This window comes from Saccopteryx bilineata, chromosome 2 (assembly GCF_036850765.1).
Source record: "Saccopteryx bilineata isolate mSacBil1 chromosome 2, mSacBil1_pri_phased_curated, whole genome shotgun sequence".
NCBI classification, from domain to species: domain Eukaryota; kingdom Metazoa; phylum Chordata; class Mammalia; order Chiroptera; family Emballonuridae; genus Saccopteryx; species Saccopteryx bilineata.
The window spans coordinates 122,781,667-122,806,994 of NC_089491.1; the positions used below are offsets into that span (position 1 = coordinate 122,781,667).

Genomic DNA, 25,328 nt, shown 5'->3' on the forward strand with positions numbered 1-25,328 from the left:
GTAGTTGTAGAGTGAGCACCCATACCACCGTAGTCTTGGTCTAGTTTAGCTAGGAAGCACCTCAGGTAAGTCATTTACCTTCATTGGGCTTCTGTTTTTTTACTCATGAAAATAGATTGTTAGACTAGCTTAGAAGTTCCCTAATTTCTGGGACAAGTAAAAATTTTTTAATGTTGAATAAGTAAATTTCTTATTAAAGTCAAAACCAAACCCAAGAACATAACAACAACTTGCAATCTGCTGTTAGAATCATGTTTTTAAAAACAGTATATTTAAAATGAAGGCAGTGTGTATATGTGTGTGTCTGTGTTGTGTGTGTGTGATAATTTATATTAAAACTAACCCGATTGCCATATTTTTTTTAATTTGATATATACTGATAAGAATTTTATTGTAGATTCTACCTGATCAGCATTTGAAAACCATAGAGTAGCTCATACTTAGCAATTCTTCCCTTTGTGATTCATAACAGATAATTTCCCTATTATACTCTGCCTATAGTTGTGAAGCAAGCTAGTTAACACCCCAGTCCAGTGTCTAGCCCTTAAATGTGCACCATGTTGTTGGGTCTTCTGTCAGAGCAATTCTTGTTGGGTTATACATAGGTAGGACACAAAAAGCAGCCTGTTGGAAGCCGGCAGAATTGTCTTCTGGTGTGCCTTTTGTCACTCCTCGCAACATGAGTTTTTTCATGTCATTAAATCTTTCTAAAAGTAATCTAAAAAAATAAACTTATTATACTGCCTTACCTTTCTTACTGAATTGTTCTGCAGTCAAAAAGATAACTTATTTTATTTTTTATAAACTTTAAAGCTACACAAAGTTTAAATAATAAAATAGCAATATGTAAAATCCCCCAAGTAGATATGAAATTACTAGTATTTCAGAGAAGATTGTAGGTTTATAATTTTGATCATTCAAATGACTTTCTAAGAACTGAACTACAAAATTTATAAGCCTAAAAATGTTTTATGCTAAATCTTCAGAATAAAAAGGTATTTCATTTACCCCAAGCATTTCCTGTTGTTATAAAATCTACAACATAATCAAAATTGTCAGCCATCCACATATATAATTTTTCCACTTCACTTCTGAAATTCAGTAGCACTTTGGCATTGAACAAGAGTTAAGAGGGTCACTAGGATTTTCGTTCAACAACATATAAATGTAGGCATAAGTGAAAATTAAGACTTTAACAAAGATGCCTATGAAGTGACGATGAAATGTAGACGGTTACTTCTTTTCAAATGAAAGAAAATGTGCCTTTTCTTGGTTGGAGAACACTAATTATAAAAGATTTGGCAGAAGTCTACCACTCCTAATGGCATAAAATCATCAAACTGACATTTTTGAAAATGATAATGATCATAACATAGTGTAATTGAATAATCCTCCCACCAGTTAGCTGTTCTGTTGGTTTGGTGTTCATCTTTGAAAACACTTCACTCTTATTATTTCTCTATCAACTGTTTCTGTGACTTATTGAAATATATATAATTTATGCATTATATTGGAATAAAGTTTATGCATTTTAAAATCACCTGTTTTTAATATTCACATTTAAAATAACTGTGGATCACTAAATTTGAAATTAGACTTTTTTCAGAGCAGGAGATTTCAGAAAACATTTTCTGTAATTTTCATGAAAATAAATTATGGCCACCATGATAATTTACCTGTACGCACATCTATAAGATTAAAAATCATAAAGCTATCTTCTTCCCATTGCAACATTTTAAAAAACTGAAAACTCTATATTGAATTATATTTTCCATGTGAGCAACCTTAGTCTTATTCCTGCTCTATCCCTAGGGCCTAATAAAGTGATGCTGTCTAGGAGATATTCTATAAAACTTTGTTGAATGAATGAAAGAATGATCTTTAGTATTTCATGTTTCAGATATGATAGAAAGGTTGAAAAAACATTTCTGATTTATGTTAGGCAATATTAAAATAGAGAAATAATCACATGAATTTGAATTAATAGAATCTCAAATTTTGAGTAACATCCATCAATATGGAACAATGTCAATAAAAAAAAGGAAAACAGATATATAATTTAATATTTTTCTCCATTAGCAATCAAAATGAGAACTTATTTTAAATGTAATTCTTTTTAAAGAAAAACTGTTCATCCTTATAAATCTAATTGAATAAATACATTTTAATACCTCAGAACATGTTTATTCAATGTGTTTACATTTGTAAACAAAAATCAATAACTTATTTACGCCAAAATTTAAAGTGCAAAAGAAATGCTTCATATACTATATTTTAGAGAAGCCACACTAATGATTTTAGTTCATTTTATTCTAATTAGCCACATGTTTATCAATCATAAAATATCAACTAAATTGATGTTGTTTAGCATTCCAGTTAAAACTGAAAGAACCCTCAAAAGTTTGAATAAATTTTCAAGCTGTTGATGTGTTTAATGTTTATATAATTTTAATTTTAAATATAAATCTGTGACAGCATTAGGTTAATCAAAAGGATCTTTCACTGATGTTTTGGCTAAAGCTCCTCTCCACTGACAGGATATATATAAAGAGGTATAGATTTACAAATAATTTGCACTTAACACTGATTAAAAGAATAACTTTTTAAAGAACAATAAAAATAATATACTGTGTATTAATTATTTGAGCCACATCTTTACAAAATATGTTTCTTTTATGAAGAAGAGTAATTACATAATAAAAAAAATAATGTGGCCTGACCAGGCAGTGGTGCAGTGGATGGAACGTTGGACTGGGATGCAGAGGACCCAGGTTTGAGACCCCGAGGTTGCTGGCTTGAGCACGGGCTCATCTGGTCTTTGAGCAAAGCTCACCAGCTTGGACCCAAGGTCGCTGGCTCAAGTGGGGTGTTACTTAGTCTGCTGAGGGCCCACGGTCGGGCACATATGGGAAAGCAATCAATGAACAATTAAGGTGTCGTAACAAAAAACTGGTGATTGATGCTTCTCATCTCTCTTCGTTCCTGTCTGTCTGTCCCTACCTATCCCTCTCTCTGACTCTCTTTCTGTCTCTGAAAAAAAAAAAAAATAATAATGTGTTTAACCCAGGCTGGATAGCTTGGTTGGTTAGAGCTCTGCCCTAAAGCACAGGGGTTGCCGGTTTGATCCCCGGTCAGGGCACATACAGGAACAGATTAATGTTCCTGTCTCTCTCTCTTCTTTCTTTTCTCACTAAAATCAATCTATAATTTTTTTTTTAATATTAAAAGAATAATATGTTCTGTTTATGAAGAAAATCCTTTGACTTGTTTGGAAAAAGTAAAGCAGATATTTTAAAACAACAATTGATGTACTTTCTAGAAGAAGAGAAATGTACGTTTTAAACTATCATTGCAACAGTAATTTCTTTGTAAACACATTCTTTGTGATTCTGTAATAATGTGTCCCATTTACAACTGAATATTGCTTTTATTCTCCTGGTAGGTCTGGACAAAGTGCCCAAAGACCTTCCCCCTGACACTACGCTGCTGGATCTGCAAAACAACAAAATAACTGAAATCAAAGATGGGGACTTTAAGAACCTGAAGAACCTTCATGTAAGAATTTACATTTTTTTTTAAATTTTTGAGTTGTAGCAAGGTCTGACTCCAAGTAGTTTCGAAAACAAAGCTTAGGTAAGGCCAAGAGTACAATATGGTAATAAATAAGCATCTAAGTATGTATTCAAATTACTACTTAGGAGGTGATGGGGGGGGGGTATTCAGTCTTTAATCCCTAAAAAGTCAGCAAAATGTTTTACATATATTGCATCAATGTTCTGTATTTGCTTCTTAAAACTACTGTGAATCTTAATTTGCTCTCATGTTTCATGGATAAAAGTTTTGACAAAATGAATTGATCTCAGTATTATTTCCTTTCCTTGCTTCTTTTGTTACCTTTTATTCATATTCTAAGAAGTGCAGAGAAGTGTAAACCAAAAGAAAAAGGGATAATCATTTATAAATACATATGTATATGTATCTGTGTATTTCAGATTATGCATACTCCATCCTTATCTGTAGCTCTGTTTTTATTGTGATTTTTACTTACCTCCACTGTTCCACTATAGTATATGGAAACATATCTAGTCCACCAGTCAGGATGCCAGCATAAAGAAGATGGCATTCTAAAAACATTCCACAGGGGAGGCTTTGCTAAAGGGACTATTTAACAAAGAAGAATGGGAACCAATAAGTCAGGGGTCGGAAACCTATGGCTCGTGAGCCAGATGTGGCTCTTTTGATGGCTGCATTTGGCTTCCAGACAAATCTTAAAAAAAAAAAAATAACGTTAAAAATATAAAACATTGGCCCTGGCTGGTTGGCTCAGCGGTAGAGCGTCAGCCTGGCATGCAGGAGTCCCGAGTTCGATTCCTGGCCAGGGCACACAGGAGAAGCGCCCATCTGCTCTCCACCCCTCCCCCTCTCCTTCCTCTCTGTCTCTCTCTTCCCCTCCTGCAGCCGAGGCTCCATTGGAGCAAAGATGGCTTGGGCGCTGGGGATGGCTCTGTGGCCTCTGCCTCAGGCGCTAGAATGGCTCTGGATGCAACAGAGCGACGCCCCAGAGGGGCAGAACATCGCCCCCTGGTGGGCATGCCGGGTGGATCTCAGTCGGGTGCATGCGGGAGTCTGTCTGACTGCCTCCCCGTTTCCAACTATGGAAAAATGGAGGGGGGGGAAATATATATATAAAACATTCATTTCCTACACTCTCTCTCAGACAAAAAGGTTCCCAACCCCTGCAATAAAGTGTGCAATACTCGATCCCACAAGGCCTCAAGGAAATAGAGAGTCCCAGCCTTGAGAGAGGTGAGGAGCTGTAGTCTTAGCTCCTGGTTTCATGCCAGTGTCTCCCATGCTGAACCTAATTTAAAGCCAGAGGACAAAGGCATCTGGGTGATGAAGTCAGCAGAGGTCAGCCTCCCTGTATATAAGGAAGGGTCAAAAAGGGCAAAGAATATATATAACTGCATTTGGAAGAAGGTGACTTAAAAATGAGAAATTACCAACCTACTAAAATAAGTTTAAGCTTTGCTGATGTAGCCCTCTAAGAGTAAAGGTACTGCCTGTTCACATAAGGCATCAGAATCCCTATAGAATGCATTACTTAATGAACAACTAAGGTCTCACAATGAAAAACTGACGATTGATGCTTCTCATCTCTCTCCGTTCCTGTCTGTCTGTCCCTGTCTATCCCTCTCTCTGACCCTCTCTCTGTCCCTGTAAAAAAAAAAAAAAAAAAAAAAAAAAAAAAAAAAAGAATGCATTACCTAGTCCACCTCCCCACCTGTGGTTTCCAGTCAAATTAACAGTACACATTTAGTGTAAATATGTCAGATTTCAATGTCCAAATAAATATCAATGTCTGCATTCTACTACTCTCGTAGGCCTTTCTTAAATTATTGAGTCTAATCCTGGACAAGACATTTTAAGAAGGGCATTAACCTTTGAGCAACCAAAAAATGATTATCATGGGGATAACAAATCTGAAAATTATCAATATTTCTTCTAGGACAGTTGATGGAGATGTGGATATCTAAATTGCATTCAAAAAGGTCATGAGTGACATATTTGAAGGGCTGTGTTGAAGATAAATTAAATTTTGTTGCTTCAACTATACGATGAAAGAACTGTCCTATTGTCAGTTGAGTGGAGTTTTAAGGACACAGAATTTTGTTCAACATTAAAAATAAAATGTAAAGAGATAGAATTTTCAAATAATGCAGAGGATTGCCTAGTGATTAGTTACCTATCTGTGAAGATAAATATTATAGAAATACATTCTTAAGGTTGGGAATATAAAAATAGAAAACTCTAATTTCACAACCATTTATTACTTTTCACTGTCATTAAAAATAATTGAGGGGTTATATAGTAAGAATAGTCAATATATAGTAAAATATAAATATAAAAATAAATTATCTGGATTCTACATATTAGAATAAGAAATATATGTTCAAGGAAAATAATGTAATATAAATAAAATAAACATCATAATATGCTATAGAGTTTATATAACAAAGACAAGTTGTAGTTACCAGCTTTCAGATAGCCAAGATGAGAAAACGTAATAGACATATATGCATTAGGCGAAAATATACCAGAGTTTAAAAAGAAAGCATAGATTTATTTTTTTCTTAAAATTTTAAGATTCTCTATAAAACAGTTAATTATAATGATAGCACATAAAAAGTTGTATAGTCAATCTGTTGAACTATCCAACAATACAAGCACAATATAATAGCAGTAGTGAATGTTATGAGCACAGAGGAAGAAAAAAATCATACATCATCTTATATCAGTTTACTAGTTAGTGTTTTAGGAAAATATGAGACAAAGTCTTAGAATATTAGCAACATGTTGAAGAGAAGAATGATTTTTGTGCAAGAGAAAAGGATATATAGAAGAAAATAAGAAACAGACAAATAAAAATAAAAACTGGCTAGAGTGAAAGATTCAAGCTCCAATATAGTGGGGCATAAGGCTTGAGCTAGAGATTTCAAATCATGGCACAGTGGGATCCGTCTCCACTTATAGCTTCCTGGGCCTGAGCCCCTACTCACCCTCTCTCTGCTTTCATATTATGGTTTCATTGAGACTGAGCCAACTGTGCTACCAACAAGGTTGTCAATGACTATTTAAACTGTCATTAAAATAAGCTAAAAGAGGTAAGAATGAAAGTTAAATGTTGTTAGTTTCAGTACATAAAAATATTTTAAATCTTTTTTATTTTTATATATTTACCCTAAAGCTACATATTTTAAGTATGAAAAATTATCTTTCTCTAAATCTTACCTCCTGTGTGTTTAAGTATAATTTGAATAATTGGTTTAAACTCCTCATATCCTTAAATGTGAGATATCTAGTTTCTCTGATGTTCTCATTAAATCTGGCATTCTAATAATGTGTTCTTTCTTTTCCACATCTTCTAAGTATGTTTTAAGGCAATTATGATCTTGGCAATCTTGTTTTTTTTTACTTCAAAGTATACATTGGAAGAAGAGTTTATTAAAGCTTCCAACCATTCAGAGGATGTTAAACAGCTATTTTTCTCTGACTCTTTTATTCATGATTGTTTCTATCCTTGTGATTGTGCAAATAACATCATAATTTCTTCCAGGAAAGCTACATGTAAATGAGAAGGAAGGAGAAAATGGAAAATTAACAAGGATTAAAGTAAAAAGAATTTAACAGAAAAAATGTCCTTTTATTAAGAACTTGATTAAGTTTACAACTCTGGTTAATTGTGTGTACATGTTATAAAAGTAATTTTACACTTATATGTAGTAGAAAAACTACATACTTATTTTATAAAATAATAAATTGAGTATTATAATGTCATCATTCAATATCCTTAAGAATTGAAGCTTAAAAATATAGAAATCTTTAAAATTAGAAATATATTAAAATGTGTCAAAAATTGCATAATAAAAACACTTGTTTAGCAATTTTTATATTGTAGGCACTGTTCTTAATACCTTATATGCATTATCTTATTTAATTTTTCTTTTTTAAGCAAGAGAGAGAGCCAGACAGATAGACAGGGACAGACAAGAAGGGAGAAAGATGAGAAGCATTAAGTCATAGATGGAGCTGACCAGGGCACTCCAGCTGAGCTAGTGACTCCTTGCTCAAGCCAGTGACCTTGGCTTCAAGCCAGTGACATTTGGGCTGAAGCCAGTGACGATGGCATCATGTCTATGATCCCACGCTCAAGCTGACCACCCCACAATCAAACCAGAGACTTTGAGGTCTTCAACATCCCAAGTTGATGCTGTATCCATTGCACCACCCCCTAGTCAGATTATTTAATTCTTATAACTATTTTTACATGGTAGACACTCTTGATAACCCCTTCATACAAATGAGGACACCCAGCACAGGAAGCTGAATTACTTGCTCATAGTCACAAAGTAAATAAGAGCCAAAGATTGAGATCTAAACTCAGGAGCAGTCTGGCTTTAATGTCTACTAGTAATTTCCTATAAATTTAATAGCCATTATCCAATTTCTTAAAACAACACTTGGTACAGTGTAAACCCTGCTTAAGTGGCTTTGGAGAGAATTGTACACATAAATTCAGGTTTCCATTATTTTAATTTTTAAATATTTATTGATTGATTTTAGAGAGAAAAAATAAAGAGAGAGATTGATTTGTTGTTCTACTTATTTATACATTCATTAGGTAATTGATTCTTGTATATGCCTTGACCGGGGATCAAACCAGCAACCTTGGCATGTTGGGACAATGCTCTAACCAACTGAGCTACACGGCCAGGGCTCCATATTTTTTTCTTTCAATTTTAATAAAATATAAGTGACTTATTGTACTGTATAAGTTATATAAAAAAATTAACATACATATTGCAAAATGATTCTCACAATAAGATTAGTTACTAGCCCTCACTTCATATAGATATTACAACTTTTTCATTATGATGAGATCTTTTAGGATTTCCTCTCTTAACAACTTTCAAATATACCATACAGTAGTGTTAACTATAACCATCACATTGTACAATACAACCAGAGTAGTTATTTATCTTGCAACCAAAAGTTTATACCTTTTTCCACTTACTCAGGTAAAGGTGGTGAAAATGCTTCCATTTTCTCTTCTACCCTATTTCTATTGCTTGTCATTTTTTCCATCACCTCTCTCTACCTCCTTCGCTAGATCACTTTTTTCTTTAGTTACTGAAGAAGTAAGCAGTCCTGCTTTTTGAGCCCCTGCTTTAATTTTAGATTAAATGACACTGAAGTCACTTTTTACCCCTCAAGCAACACTTTCTCTTCTAATTCCACTTCTCTCAGCCTCCAAGCTTACTCTTGATTATCATCTCTGCTTGTTTTTCTTCTTTGCATCAGCTGACTTCCTGCAGAACACCTGGGGTTCACCTTTGACTTCTTCTCTGGTAGCTAGACTTTATTATTAGCCAGTGTAATTATTCAGTTTTTTTTCCCATCTCAACATTTTGTCATTGCCTGTTATACCTACACTACCTTAGATACATATCCCTCTGTATGGAACTAATCTTACCCATCTTTAGCCATACTATATATACAGAAATACTTTTTTTGGTGTGTGGATCTTTTAGATAAGTTTTAATTTCGATAACCCTTAAAATGTTATCAAATTATGACCAAGCTTTTCAGTTTTATTTTATAAATTTATTTTATTCTAAAAACAAAGACTTATACTGGATTAAAAAATTTAAATATCAATGATATTTGAAAGGAATTTTGCAAATAAGTACTTTATATACATTTTCATTTTTAATCCTCACAACAACCTTTCTAGATGTTACTTTTATTCCCACATTACTAAAGAATTATTTGGGGACAAATGTCTTACTACTCCCCAAATTTATCAGCAGTTATCACTATACCATATTCACAGGTAGAGGCATTGTCTAGTTATTATCTAGTCAAGGAAGTAATATTTTATTACCTGAAATAACAAGTAAATACACCATCAAATTGATTCTACATAATAGGTTTTAACATTTTACATGAAATAAACAGATTTTCAAACATGTTTATAACTATATCAAGCTTTCAGAATTTTCTTCTACAGACAGTAATAGCAAGGCCTCTCAATCTTTCTCAAGCTTTGGCTTTTACTGATTTCCTGCCCATTTTGCTTGTTGATATAAAATTTTATATGCCTTATAAACTCTTACAACTTTTTTAACTTTCTGTAATGTTCATCATAAAATCTTAAGAAATTCCAAATAATATTTTTGTTTTAATCACCAATGCGTATTTTAGGAGCAGATAAAAAAAATCTATTACTTCTCATAAGTTTTAATTAGTCAAATAATGTAAACTATGTGAAGATGTACATGATTTAATTAATCTGCTGTTATTATAAGAAAATATTCTGCCTTCTTAGACAGAAAGTTACTACTTTTCTGTTACTCTAGTACCTTTTTTGTTCCTCTGCATTTTCAGAAATGCATATAAGTGTACTGCAGTCAAAAGTCCAGTTTCTTAAAACTTGATAAAATCATCCTGTTAATTAGGATTCATTGATAAAGAGACTTAAAATAATAAGATTCAGTGGTTCTGATCATTGGTAAAGCACGTTTGATAATAACTATAGGTATAGCAATAACAAATGAGAATAATTTGCTATATTGGAACATTCAGAAACAAAAATTTTAACAGTTGTAAAACATACTAATATACTTGGTCATATGAAACCTTTATATGTAAAAAAATGCAAGAAAATTTTAAAAAACATATATTTATGCTCTGCATATCATATGTACTACATCTTTATTCTCTTAACCAATTATTAAAATTTTAAAAAATGAGAAGTATTGTGATCAGGCAATCGCTTCCCTCCAGAAACTACAGTATATGGTAATGAAATGAATGGAAAGTTTTTAAAGCTTTCAAGTGACAAGAAAATGCAAAGTAAAGCAATCAGCTACAACATAATATACTAATTTGGCAAACTTTTGAAACAGATTTTATCTAGACTTTTGAAGCTGGAAACAAATTTGATTGGCTTGCACTGCTGCTGATGGTGTAAATTGCTGCCACCCATTTGGAGTGGAATTCATGACCACAGTCAATGAAGATGTATTTAAAGTTTGAAAAACCAGAGAATGAATGACTTTTCAGGTGTCTTGGTCCAATCTTTATGAATACTTTTAAATAATATAAGTATATATATATAATTATATTTAATATATAAGTATTATTTAATATATAAGTATATATATAATTATAAATATATATAAAAATACAATTACATTTTTCTCCACTTTTTTCCTGATGTTCAAGTCTTCATACACTTCTTAAAGAAATCACATCTGTGTGATCTTTACTGATTTCTTGCACCTTTGCAGGTTTCTCTGCTAGTTCCATGAATGGAATAATGAGTAGACTACACACTTGGTTTACATACATGGAAGGATTTTGGAATTAAGAAGAGCTTGTTTTTGTTTCCTATCTACAGGCATTGATTCTTGTCAACAACAAAATTAGCAAAATCAGCCCTGGAGCATTTACACCTTTAGTGAAGTTGGAACGACTCTATTTGTCCAAGAATCAGCTGAAGGAATTGCCAGAAAAAATGCCCAAAACTCTTCAGGAGCTGCGTGCCCATGAGAACGAGATCTCCAAAGTGCGAAAGTCTGTGTTCAATGGAATGAACCAGATGATTGTCATAGGTACAGATATTCTTATAACTCTAAGACCAGGATTCAAGCTTCACCTTAAGAGAATTCAATTCAAGTAAACTTTAGCTGCAGGAAGGTAGATTAGTGAGAAATTACATGTCTTAAGCCTATAGAAACGTCAAGAGCAGGGCCAGGAGAAATGAGATTTTGAATCTGCCTTACAACTTCGTCTTTATTTCTTGTCCATGGATATCTGAGAATATAGAGAACATTCAAGAGTTAAAGTTATCCCCTTGCATGTCCAAGATGTGGGATGCAATTAAGTAGCATTTAATTAAATATATTTTAATTTTATAATTGACTTACAAAATGTTAGATTCAAATTTTTTTAACAACATTTATGTATTTTAGAAAAGTAATATCTCCAGGATAAGTGTAATTTATAAATACTTGCTTTTATTGACTTCTGGGCAAAACTGTGTATGCATCATAAATAATTGCATTGTTATTACTTTTTCATAAATATTTATGGGTTTTGTTGTTGTTATTTGTTGTTTCAGTAAGGGCCATTTTTACCCCATTTTGCTATACCTTTGAGGAGCATTGCTTTAATTTCTCTTTTGTTTTTCAGTCAAGATGTTATTGAACCAAATTTGTTAAATTCCTTGTTGAAACAGACAGTATTCTGACTTGCAATATAAAATTTTTGTCTAAAAACTCTGAACTTACTCCATTTGTAGAATTGGGTACCAACCCGCTGAAGAGCTCGGGAATTGAGAATGGGGCGTTCCAGGGAATGAAGAAGCTCTCCTACATCCGCATTGCTGACACCAATATTACCTCCATCCCGCAAGGTGGTAGACAGTTCTCTAAAGGAATTTGAAAATATGAACCCAAAAGCTTTGACATTTAAAAAAACTGTTTTGATAATTTGAATGGTGACTCAAGAGGCCAACTTCAGTTCTAGTAAATTCTCTATCCTAGTAGGTAACCACTGGGCCATCTATGCTCATTGTAGAGGTCACCGGGCTCTTTTGCTTATAAAGTCTCTGCTAAAATGTTATTATGTAATGCATGATGATTTTATATAATAGAATCATTATTTCACAAAGAAAAAAAGTACAGTTTTAAGAAATAGAGTGCCTTAGCAGTACTTTGTTTAAAAAGAGAATGAGAGAGATGAACGAAAGTACCTCTAAAATTGAGAAAATTTTTACTTCAAGTCTCTAATCTGTAGTGAATTTATTTCCATCTTAAAATATTCCATTTATATGCTCCTTGAGTAAGAGGATCCACAATGACTATACTCTTATTTTAATAGATGCAGTGTGTGTGATAGAGTGTGGATTTGGAATGTATCTGCTTGACTTCAAATTGTCACTAATTGGCTCTGGGGCCTTGGGCAAGTTATCAAAATCTGTGCCTCAATCTCTCTATTTTTGAAGTGAGAATAATACTAATATCTACCTCATTTGGATTTAAAAAAAATTAAAACAAATAGTGGACTATCTGGCATACAGATAAGTAGTGGATTAATTATTACCGTATGTTGTTCATTGAAAATGTTTTGAACACTCATTTTGCTCAGGCGAAGTTCCAAACACAGGAGACAGGACAGTGCATAGGATACACTACCTGCCTTGGAGGCGCTTATTGCCTGGAGCAAAGCCAGACAGTTAAGCAGCAGTCACCACACAGTCATGGGGGTAAGCTCATTGTCTGAAGGTTACCCAGGAGAGGTGCGTAAGTCAGTCTTTGTGAATCAGAAACGGCTTCAAGTCACCAAACATAAGTTCTAATTTTCACATTTTTCCTCTCATAGATTATTAAGTCTCACAAAAACTCCTGTATATTCCCAAATTTTCTTTTCAATCTGGTGCTTCTCAAATTAAATATCTTATTCTTGGGCTGTGTAGAAAATATGTATAACTACTTGCTCACGGAAAACAATGACCCTTTATTAGGCTTCCATAGAAACTTCAACTCTTGAGAGCACGTATCTCATAGAATGGTTTCTTACCACCCCTTGTTCTCTATACAGTCTTTGTGCTACAAAGAATGTTTCTGATTCATAGAAGCAACTACTGGTATAAATCAGTAGATACATAGATATAGATAGACAAAGGAGATTGATTTACAGTTCATAAAGCACATTCATGCTGAGTCTCTGACTCACATGTAACAAGTGATCTTTCTTATCCTCAGTGCAGAGATTATATAGAGAAAATATATATATTTCAGTTAAATATATATATGCAGTTCATGTTATATTTTGTTATATATATAGTTATTCAGATAGACAGATAGAAGATAGATAGATAGATGATAAATAGATAGGTAGATAGATAGATGATAATAGATGATAGATAGATAGATAGATAGATAGATAGATAGATAGATAGATAGATAGATGATAGATAGATCTTGCCTAAAGCCTTAGACTTGTAGGAGGTGAAATAAAGTAGCTGGAACTTAAAGTCCAGGTATTCCCAATACTCCATACAGCCAGATGTCTTACATTAAACAGTCTTTGAATTTGTGATCTTTAATGCATCTTCCTAAATATCCCTCAGTAACACATTTTATCACATAGTAGCCTGTTTTTCTTGCTTTCCTGTATCCTTACCATATCCTAAATGATCTTTCCTTATCATCTTTACCTTGCTTTTATATACTAAACACTTAATAATATTAAAATAACAGTGACTAAATTTTATTCGGCACTTGCACCAAATGCCTTTCATGGGTTTTGTAATTTGTGCCAAATGCTTTCATGGATTCTGTTATATAAGTCTCAAAACAATCCTGTGTAAGTAATATTATTATACTTGTTTTATAGATGAAGAAAATAAGGCTTAAAAAGATGAGGTATATTGTGATCAAATTCTTGGAACTTGGAAGTGGCAGAGCTGGGGTTGTGCTGGGTTGATGTCAGAGCTCCTGTGTTTGAGCATTTTACTCTGTTGCCCGATAAAATCTACCCCCATGCATATATATGCATATCTAATATAGAAGTCTGACTTTCTTAGGCTGAGAACCTTCTGCCTGAGCATCACCAACTTTCAGGGAGTCTTAATTTCCATATGTTATCTTCCATCACTAATGGAAACAGAAAGACAGTGGAATGAAATGAAGAGATTATAAATTCACTCCTGAGTTAGACCAACCTGAGTGAGAATCATGACACAGCCTTTTAGTTGCTCTCTGACATTAGGCTAATTATTTCACATTTCTGAAGCCTTAGTTTTGCTATCTATAGAATAAAGACATTAATGATATCTATCTTTGAGAATATTTGTAAGGATTAATAGACATAAGACTTGTCATGCACACACATAGTATTTGGCCCAAAGTAAGCTCTCAATGTGTTTTATCTCAAATGGGAAAGGAAAAGAAAAAAAAGAAAAAAACTATAGTTTAAGTTCTTTGGCTAAATGCTGCAGTGCCAAAGGCTAAAGCAGTTCTTTATAAATTTGATTCTCTCTCTACCCTATGCAAAGTTTTATTCCATGGTCAACTTCCTCCTGGCTACAAATTTTTTTGGGGGGAAACTGACATTCCCTAAAGCAGTAGTAGTCAATCAGGTTCCTATCGCCCACTAGTGGGCATTCCAGCTTTCATGGTGGGCGGTAGTGGAGCAACCAAAGTATAAATACAGGTATTGATCGACTTACAACCTATGCAACTTACGACCATTCAACTTTACAACCACAACTGCTACCCACGACTGCGCTGCGTCTGGCAGCGCAAGTGTTTCCCAGCTGGACATAGGACAGTGTGGACCAGCTTCCGGCAGCACTACCATATCTGCATGCTCCATTTCAACAGTTATCCCAGACTTGGTACAGCAATTTGTGTTTTATATCTTGGATATTTTTCATCAAACCTCTCCCAAGATGTCTACCAAGAGGAAATTGTCTTTGTCTTTGACTTAAAGATTTTTATAACATCATTTCACAGTACGGTACATATAGCTTATTCAACTTATGACCAAATCGTGTTATGACCAGTCTGTCAGAACCAATCGTGGTCGTAAGTTGAGCACTAGCTGTAAAAAGATAGATTTAACTATAGTAAGTTGTTTTATTAAGATTTATTCTGCCAAACTTAGCAAAAATCCTACATAAAGTACTCGGTAATTAATTATTATTATATGCTTTAACTTGCTGTAACTCTGCTTTATAAATTTTATAAAGTAAAATTACTTCCCTACTTTATAAATCACCATTACTGTGGAACTGGTGGATGGTTAGAAAAGTTTACTACTAACAGAGATACAAAAGTGGGCGGTAGGTATAAAAAGGTTGACTACCCCTGCCTAAAGGAAGACACTTAGGAACTAGGTAAGAATGACAGATGTAATGATAATTGATGTTCTAGAGACACTGCATTTTAAAAACATGTTTTCCTGGTGACAGGGAAGAAAAGATATGCATTCATTGCTTTTTATATACTCACTTGTTTTACTAATAGAAATAGTTTGAAAATCCACATGTATTTATTCTAAGGCAATTCAAGTGGTTGAAATTATTTATTCCAAGAGTGACTGTGATTTCCTGATCCTTATTCATGAGAAAAATGCAATTGAGATTTTATTTCCTTCAGTTAAGAGCATGCTATTTTAATTCCCTTTGACCATCTGGGAACTTAGTACATTTTCTACCTAGTAGCTAGATAAACTATAACATTTTTAACTTTGAATCTCTGTTTTCTCATCTATGAAATTGAATAAATGAAAAATAATTTAAATATTAAAAATGTAATGAGATAAATTAGGGAAAATGCCAATCTCAATGTTTGGCACATAACAGATATTCAGTAAGTAGAACCTTTCCTTAGCATCTTCCACCTAAATAGAGAAACCAATAGTAATTTAAATATCAAATATGGACTAAATTTTTCCATTAATTTGATAATCTTGACAGAATTCAGTAGGATGTAATGAAAATTTTAGACCAAACATAACCTGTGATTTTCTAATTATGTTCTTAATGGACAAATAACCAACACTTCCTGCTAAGCAGATGTTAGTTCTACATGTAACCAATTGGCAGTTTTCTTTGTAGTTGTTGCTATTCTTATAAGTGAAACAATATGCTGTTTAAAAAGTTATATAAAAACATATTACCTCCTGAGATGGCAAAAAAAAAATTTTAAACTTTTATATAATATTTATATTACTAAACTTTTAGAAATCTTAGCCATACAAGAGGTACTATCCAGAGGGGTAGTAGATACTTTGGATCTAAAATGATTTCCCCAGGTGCTCAACATATGGCAGAGCACTTAATTATAGGCCCCTGCACTCCATTTGTGTATAGAAACAGTCTTGATTTAAAAAGCCTGAAGAAACTCTAGCTCTTTCTATACACCCATGTTGCAGTGGCATTTGAGACTTTTTATGGAAAAGTTGATTAAGACTAAGGTCAGTATATCAATGTTAGTTTTTAATGATAATCATTAGTGAAATAACTAGTTAACATACAGTATATTCATCTCTTTATTATAGTTCAACTACTCATCTCTTCGGTTTAGAGTTATTATCTTTTGCCAATGGCAGTGTTAGCTCAGCAACAAAGAGGTAAGAACCTAATGAGATTCAGGGTTTCACTGCAGTTCTACAATTGTATCCTAGCAATTCCTAGGAAAAAAAAAAACTGCTCTCTGATAAGTACCATCTGTGTTTGTGTTAAAATCAATTTAGAAAAGTAAAAATGTCTCATACTCCTTCTAGGAGCATATATTATTATGAAAGAGATGAAGGAAAATGAGGAAAAGCAAAACTAATGAACAAGAGGAAAAGCAAATAGTTTAGAACTGCATGTTTTTTAGAAAATGGCATATGTCCTCATGACATCTTTCTGTATTCTATAATTATGTTTATGTGCTAATTTAACATTTTGTTTCCATATTCCAGGTCTTCCTCCTTCCCTTACTGAATTACATCTCGATGGCAACAAAATCACCAAAGTTGATGCAGCTAGCCTGAAAGGACTGAACAATTTGGCTAAGTAATAATATTATTTCATGACATTCTATCAATAAAATGTTTAGCCTGGCCTGTGGTGGCGCAGTGGATAAAGCGTCGACCTGGAAATGCTGAGGTCGCCGGTTCGAAACCCTGGGCTTGCCTGGTCAAGGCACATATGGGAGTTGATGCTTCCAGCTCCTCCCTCCTTCTCTCTCTCTGTCTCTCTCTCCCTCTCTGTCTCTCTCTCCTCTCTAAAAATGAATAAATAAAGTAAAAAATAAATAAATAAATAAAATGTTTAGGTGTATTAGTCACTACATACTCAGAATTAAAAACGTGATTAATTTTTTACTGTACCATATTTGTTGCTGTTGTTTATAAACAACCTCAAACTTCAGCTAGCCCAATTGCTTTTTCTTAAAAACACTAATGAAATGGTATACTGACTGGGACCACCAAGATCAAACTCTTATTTTATAAATACCCTGTTATTGTTAGATTAAGATATATCTTATTTCACAGTATTTCATTAAATCAATATGTTTATTCAGGATGTTCTAACTTAGTTGCATTGAACAGAAAGTTAAGTAACTTATAATACAGTGTCCCAGAATTTGAAAAAGCATTAAAATGAAAGATATCAGGGTATGGAAATATTAAGCATCCCACACAACATTACACAGTCAGAGGACTTATGATGAGATTCTCTAAGTCTTATTCTGAAGAGTTTAAAATGTCTCTGGATATTTAACATAGTATTCACAAAGGTATAAAAAATGTCTGGCTCTTTTTTTTTTTTTCTCCGAATTATGATCACAAGTATCAGTCTTCTTTTCTAACCTAACTTCAGTCTTCCTATAGTTACAATCTGGTTAAGCAATAAAAAGAGGAAAGTGTTGGAAAATTATTTCAAATGTCTTCAAGGAGCACTTTGTTCTTGATCTACATGTATTGCTGAATGTTCTCACAGAGAAGTGTGGTGTTATGCCAAATTGGCTCGTTCTTCTTTTTGTATATAAATTTCATGGTAGATAAATAAATATAAAATAATCAATTCATCTTTGAGAAATCCTTACTACCAAGTAGATATATAATGCAGCTTTTTCCATTTCTGTGGCTATTTCCCAGTGAGCCAATGGGTGGTTAGAAGCTAAATATGAGTATATGTATGTGACAATAGCTACAAAGTATTACCCTGGTGTGTCTCAAATGATAAGAAATTGCTTGCCTAAAGCTATTTTAATTACAGCTTCTAACATAGAAAATATTTTTCAAAATAGCATTATGTATCACCCACCTCTTTTTTTGTTGATTCAGTCCCTCTAGGGGCAGAAAAAGTCAAAAGATATGTTGCATTGCTTATTGTGTAAAACTGCCTTTAGGACAGCTATTATTATTAGATCATTATTTGGAGTAGTAGTAGGGATAAGAATTAACAATAGTATAACATTCTCAATATGGTAAATCATTCATAATATTTGTGCCTTTTTAGTAAAAAAATACTCTGTACTGAAAATGGGATGGATAGTTTGATATTTTTCACTTAATATTAACATCATATGCTTTATGTCAAACATAAAAAAGTATAAAGAGCTAATAAACTTCAAAAAGGTCAATAGAAGTGAAGATTTCTGTTTAAATGGATTCAAATTTTATTCAGTAAATTAATGCAGATTGCCTCATTGGCCAAGCAAATTTTCCTAACCTTTGAATTTGTCAACACATTTCTTTTTGGAATCAAGTCCAGAAAATTTTGTTTATTAAGTTATCAAATTCTTGTATTGCTTGCTCCTCACTAATGTTGAATCATGAGAAGTAGTTTGGTGCTGAAAAATTAAAACTGTGAAAAGAAGATGAAGGTAGCTAATCTCAAAATATAATTGCAGGGCAAGTATTATAATTAGTTATTGGGAACAATGAGGGAAAAATAATGTATGTTCCTCTGCAAAAAAAGAAAATGATTTTCAGGCAAACTTCCCTTTTATTATATATACACACATACACACAAATATTTATTATTATATATCATATGATATGTATCATATATATGTCATTATATCAATATTCTTTGTTGGAAAAAATCATAGTTCTTTGAGCCATGTGTCCTCTACCCTCACAGGCCTAAGATAATGTCTCAAACATATTAAGTTCCTGAAATAAAAATAAATTATTTAAAATTAAAGTTTTCTTGAATAAATTATTAGGAATATTATATTCTAAGAATGTGTTAGCCCAAAATGGATATGGGCTTTGGATTGTTGTAAAAAATAAGAGACATGATTCTGGGGGGAAAAAAAAGGCCAGAAACTAGAGATGATTGCCTAAGATTGTGGGAGAACCAAAATATTCTGAACCAAGATGCCATGTTAAGATTCTGTAACTAAGCCCTAGTCGGATAGCTCGGTTTGTTAGAGTATCATCCTGAAGTGCAGAGGTTGTGAGTTCAATCCCCAGTCAGGACACGTACAGGAATACACTGATGTTGCTGTCTCTCTCTCTCTCCCCCCTTCCTCTCTAAAATCAATAAAATAAATGTTTTTTTAAAAAAAGACTTTAAAGCTAATATGTATAAACCAACTGTGCTATAAATTACTTAAAATCAGTACACTTTAATCTCAGTTATTTCACATACCAAGTCATCATTAAAATTGGAAGATTTTGGTTACTTAAGTCAACATCTAAATCTTAAAAGGGCTCAAAGGTCAGAACCAGCTGAAGGCAAGAAGAAATCATCCTATAAAATATGCCCAAGTCTTTTTTACTGCATTTGAAGAAACCCAATAGAGTCTTACTCTTACTTTTTCCTTGGAGCTTTCTGGCTGTCTTCCAACATATTCTTGCCTCACCCTGGAGACCTATGTCAGAGATCAGGGTAAGAGACAAGAGACATTAGCACTAGATATATTCGGACAAGAACAGATGGTCATTGATGAATTCTTTCAAATTTGTGCAAGATGCTACTTATGTTAACCTTTCTGGAAGGTAGGTTTATTGTTTCATTAGAATCTGTACTGTTTATTTCCAACAAATAATTTCCTCTGATAAGTATGCAATTGTTTAATTTTCAAAGTATAAGAGTGTTCCTTTTAGTTCTCTCCCAAATGAATTTACTACATTCATGATATATAGAAATCAATTCAACAGCTGTTCATTGATCATATCAAGATCTGTGTTTGTACTGAATAAACACAACAGTTACTCTTCACAAGGAAAGACACACAAGTACACACTCCCTCGAGTTTTATAAGAGGGTGACAGCAGGATGCTTGCTATATGAGCCTTTACTAGTGGTACTGATTTAGTCTGTACTGGTGGAGGGGTTTTAAAGAAGGTAACTCTACACTGAAATCTCAAGAACAAATGGGCTTTGTCAAAGTTCAGCAAGTTTGGAAAAGCTCTCTAGGCAGAGGAAAGCGTAAATGCAAAAATGAAAAATGTCCTTTTCTATTGACTTGGTTAATCACATGCTTGTAAGAAGGTATTCATATGTGACATGTGCACTTGTTTTCTCTTTTTTGTTGTAGGTTGGGACTGGGTTTTAACAGCATCTCTTCTGTTGACAATGGTTCTCTGGCCAACACTCCTCATTTGAGGGAACTTCACTTGAACAATAATAAGCTTATCAAAGTGCCTGGTGGTCTGGCAGAACATAAGTACATCCAGGTAACACAATGCCACTGACTATTATAAAACCCTCTTTATTGGTATTCTAGGATGTAGAAAGCTTTGCTTAGAAATCATTTGCAGAGAGATATTTTTAATGTTTCCACATGAATAGGCATTCTAGTTTTATAAGATATAGGTTTAAATGATTATTTTTTAAAAATTAGGACTATTGTCTAGAACTTACTATATAATGCTTGCTTCCAGAATGTAATATTTTTTTTATGATGCAGGGTAGTTTCAAGTCACATATCAGTGTAGTAAATACATAGTGGTCAGAAAAAATGATTCAATCTGTGATGCACAGATATGAAATAAAATCGTAATGTTAACTTTTAGCTTCAGCAGATGTCATATAGTTTAAAAGGGAATGCTTATCTAGCAGTGTGACTGAATTAACTTTATATAAACTATCAAGTTAGAGTGCACTCAAAAGGATTAGAAGATATGATTGAATACCACATACACTGTGGTAATAGAGCTTTGAGGTCTATAAATCCATACATATGAGACATGCATATTAGTATAAATAGTGAAGGTAATTTTATATATAACACTATAAAACTTTCATTGTTACTCTGAGGAACTAAACAAACATGTTATTTAATTTATATATATTTTTTTAAAATTCAGTCATGTAGTCATCTATAGATTTTACATATTTTCTTATTTTATCTAAATTTTTAGCTTTTTAAAGGTCATATTTAAATTGATTTAGAGATTTACATAGGTTCTTAGTTCAACTATGGTGATTCAGAAACTATACCTTGACACTGACACTATGTTATAGGTAAAACCATTCTATTTATAAAGTTGGTAATTTAGTATCTCAACTTTACTGCTTGGGGTTTATGATAGGTTTATATTTTACTCTGTTCTCAACAATATGAATAAACTACTGATATTTTTATTGAGTTGTAACAGAAATTTTAAATTAAATTGATATACTCCAAATTTCATTATTTTTCTTTTTTTTTTTTTTTTTTTTTTTTTTTTTTCTGAAGCTGGAAACAGGGAGAGACAGTCAGACAGACTCCCACATGCGCCCGACCGGGATCCACCCGGCACGCCCACCAGGGGCGACGCTCTGCCCACCAGGGGGCGATGCTCTGCCCATCCTGGGCGTCGCCATGTTGCGACCAGAGCCACTCTAGCGCCTGGGGCAGAGGCCACAGAGCCATCCCCAGCGCCCGGGCCATCTTTGCTCCAATGGAGCCTTGGCTGTGGAAGGGGAAGAGAGAGACAGAGAGGAAAGCGCGGCGGAGGGGTGGAGAAGCAAATGGGCGCTTCTCCTGTGTGCCCTGGCCGGAATCGAACCCGGGTCCTCCGCACGCTAGGCCGACGCTCTACCGCTGAGCCAACCAGCCAGGGCGAAATTTCATTATTTTTCAATGGGTCATTGGTGATGGTGAAGCAGTGGGTAAGCAGGTTTTGAAGCCTAAGGAAAACCAGGTCACTTGGAAGACCTGATACAAATAGCTATCATGTGGATGTCCTGAAATAATTCTAAGTTAAGAAAGCCAGACACAAAAGCCACATATTGTTATAACTAAATTTATATGAAATGTGCAGAAAAAAGCAAATCTCTAAAGGTAGAAAGAAAATTAATGATTCCCTGTATCTGGGAATGATATTGAGAATAATTAGAAATTAATAAAAGAATATTTTGAGTGTAATTGAAATTATCTGAAGCTGAATTGTTGTGATGTTGAACAACTATATAAATTTGCTAAAAAGAACTGAACTATGGCCCTGGCCTGGCTCAGCGGTAGAGCGTCAGCCCAGCTTGTGGAAATCCCAGATTTGATTCCCAGCCAGGGCACACAGGAGAAGTGACCATCTATTTCTCCACCCTTCCTCCTTTCCTTTCTCTCTATCTCTCTCTTCCCCTCCCACAGCCAAGGCTCTATTGGAGCAAAGTTGGCCCAGGTGCTGAGGATGGCTCCATGGCCTGCACCCCAGGCACTAAAATGGCTCCAATTGCAGCAGAGCAATGCCCCAGAGGGGATGAGCATTGCCTCCTGGTAGTGGGCATGCCAGATGGATCTCAGTCAGGTGCATGCAGGAGTCTGTCTGTCCTCTCCTCCTCCCGACTTCTCATTTTGGAAAAATACAAAAAAATAATATTAAGTAACTGAACTATGTACTTATAGAAAGGAAGTAGGGTAGGTGAAATCCCTCAGTGCTGTAGGAAGGAAGTAAAATAGATACATGGCTAGCCAATTAGATATAGAAAATCAAGAATGAAGCCCTTCTGCATTTGAGACCCTGAGTGAAAGCTGATATTCAGCAAAGACCTCACACTAGCTTGTTTTGTATTCTTTACTCTGTGATCCACAATAAGAAACACATATTTGTTGAGATTTAGTATATATAAATCTGTGCATATAAAAGTTTTTAAATACTTAGCATTACAGTGATAGTTTCTTTTATATTCAGCTTATTCTATTCCATCCCAGCCCAGCCCATCACATCTTTTTTTAGTTGATGGTGGTTTGTTTTTGTTTTCATATTTAGATCTCAGAATAATCATTTTTTCACCTTCCTGATTGCTCTTTTTCAAATGTTCATCAGAACACATTACTGAGGTCATAGAATTAGTTTTGTTGATTCATTAGGAGCATCAGCCCCATGAATGAAAGTCCTGGTCAGGGCACAAAAGAGAAACAACCATCTGCTTCTCATTCCTTTCTCTCCCTCTTCTCTTCCTCTTCTCCTCCTGCAGCCTGTGGCTCAGTTGGTTCCAGCATTAGCCCCAGGTGCTGAGGACAGCTTGGTTGGTCCAAGCATGTCAGTCTCAGGTGCTAAATATAGCTCCATACTTGAGCAACAGGTGTTGCTGGTTGGATCCCAGTCAGGGCACATGTGACAGCCTGCCTCATTTTCTTCCCTACTTTCACTTAAAAAGAACAAACTTTAGGAAGACAAAAGAGGAAGCAGGAAGAACAACCAGTGTAACTTTAGCAATGCAGAAAAAGATAATGGTGGCTTTGGAAAAGGATCTGGGAGTATACATGGGGATAAGAACTGTATTATTTGTATATTTTGAAGTTTGAGCTGGCAGGATTTGTTGATGGTTGGGCAGAGAGTATAAGAGAAAGGAAGCAGCAAAGATAATGGTTTTAGTTTAAGTATCTGAAAAGATTGAGATGCCATATACCAAAATGAGGAAACTAAGGAAGGGAAAAACAAGTTTTATAAGGAAGTGAGCAATCAAAAGTTTAGTTTGAGATGTATTACAATATTTAAACTGAAGGATGAAAATATTGAAAGAGTATAAAGTAATTACATGAGGGGGCCTCAATATATTCAGAGGAAAATAATTATTCTCCATTATGTCACGTTGCAGGTTGTCTATCTTCATAACAACAACATTTCTGCAGTTGGATCTAATGACTTCTGCCCACCTGGATACAACACCAAAAAGGCTTCTTATTCTGGAGTGAGCCTTTTCAGTAACCCAGTTCAGTACTGGGAGATTCAGCCATCCACCTTCCGATGTGTCTATGTGCGCTCTGCGATCCAGCTTGGAAACTACAAGTAACTACTCAGAAATCCCTCATTTTGATAATCTGGCAAAATCCCATTAATGTCATTGCTGAAAAAGGAAAAGAAAATGAAAGCTAGATAATGAAATTTAACTGTAATGTGGATGTTTTTCCCACATGACTTATTATGCATAAAGCCAGATACACAGTTTAAATAATTGCCTACAATAAAAAAGTATTTTGCCTGCCATTTCAGAATTCTTTTTGAAGCTTTCTGTTGATGTTAACTGAGCTATTGCAGATATTCTTACTTCACTAAATGTAAAATTTGGAGAAAATATGTATGTCCAAAATTTAGTAAAGCTTTTTTTTTTTTTAATTTTCGGAAGGAATCAAAATTAAAAAGTACCAATCTTCTGTAACTCATAGGATGGTTAGTGCCTTTGGCATAATGTCAAAGTCAAGCTCAGCTCTGTATTAATCCCTATTGTTACTGAAAAAGCCTCATTTGAATATGTAAATTCAATATAGGCTATGTAAAACTTTGCTGTCATTATTTCTAAAAAAAATAAATTCACAAGTTCACATTCAAAATTACTATTATATAAAAGTGTAATTGTAATATTTCCCTAAACTTAATTTTCTGAAAAGTAGACATTGCTTTCTTGATATAAACAGCACATTGTTTCAAATTCCTATATATTTCTTTGGCTCCTGTCTTTTAATATTGGTGTATTGTAACTTACATTATCTATATTCAATGTTAAGCTGATAAAGCACAACACTGACTCTACCTGATAGTTTTGGTTACTAAGATGCTAAATCAGGTTTAAAACTATCATGTCTATAATTAGGCTTCTTTCCTGAACATTTTTATAATTACTAGATGTATTAGAAATATTTATTGCATTTAGTGAAACTTTTCTTCAATTTTAGAATGTTTTCTGTGGGATTTAGAAACAACTATCAAAGCAGACCATTTAACAAGCTGATTTACCAAGAGTAAATATTTATAAAAGGTGCATTTATGCCATTGACATCTAATAAGTAAACATGCGAAGACAGTTTCTTTCTTCTGCA

General features: G+C 33.8%; 1 protein-coding gene across 2 annotated transcripts in view; it reads left to right on the plus strand.

Annotated features, from left to right (window-relative positions):
• Positions 1 to 24,845, plus strand: part of DCN (decorin) — a 38,052-nt gene extending 13,207 nt beyond the window's left edge. For both annotated transcript variants that reach the window (XM_066257765.1, XM_066257764.1), the window contains exons 3-8: positions 3,443 to 3,555; positions 10,964 to 11,177; positions 11,867 to 11,980; positions 17,044 to 17,137; positions 20,622 to 20,760; positions 24,110 to 24,845. In XM_066257765.1, the coding sequence (XP_066113862.1) occupies positions 3,443 to 3,555; positions 10,964 to 11,177; positions 11,867 to 11,980; positions 17,044 to 17,137; positions 20,622 to 20,760; positions 24,110 to 24,304 (869 nt within the window). In that variant the 3' untranslated portion in view covers positions 24,305 to 24,845. The remainder of the gene's footprint in view (positions 1 to 3,442; positions 3,556 to 10,963; positions 11,178 to 11,866; positions 11,981 to 17,043; positions 17,138 to 20,621; positions 20,761 to 24,109) is intronic.
• The last annotated feature ends 483 nt before the right edge of the window (positions 24,846 to 25,328 follow it).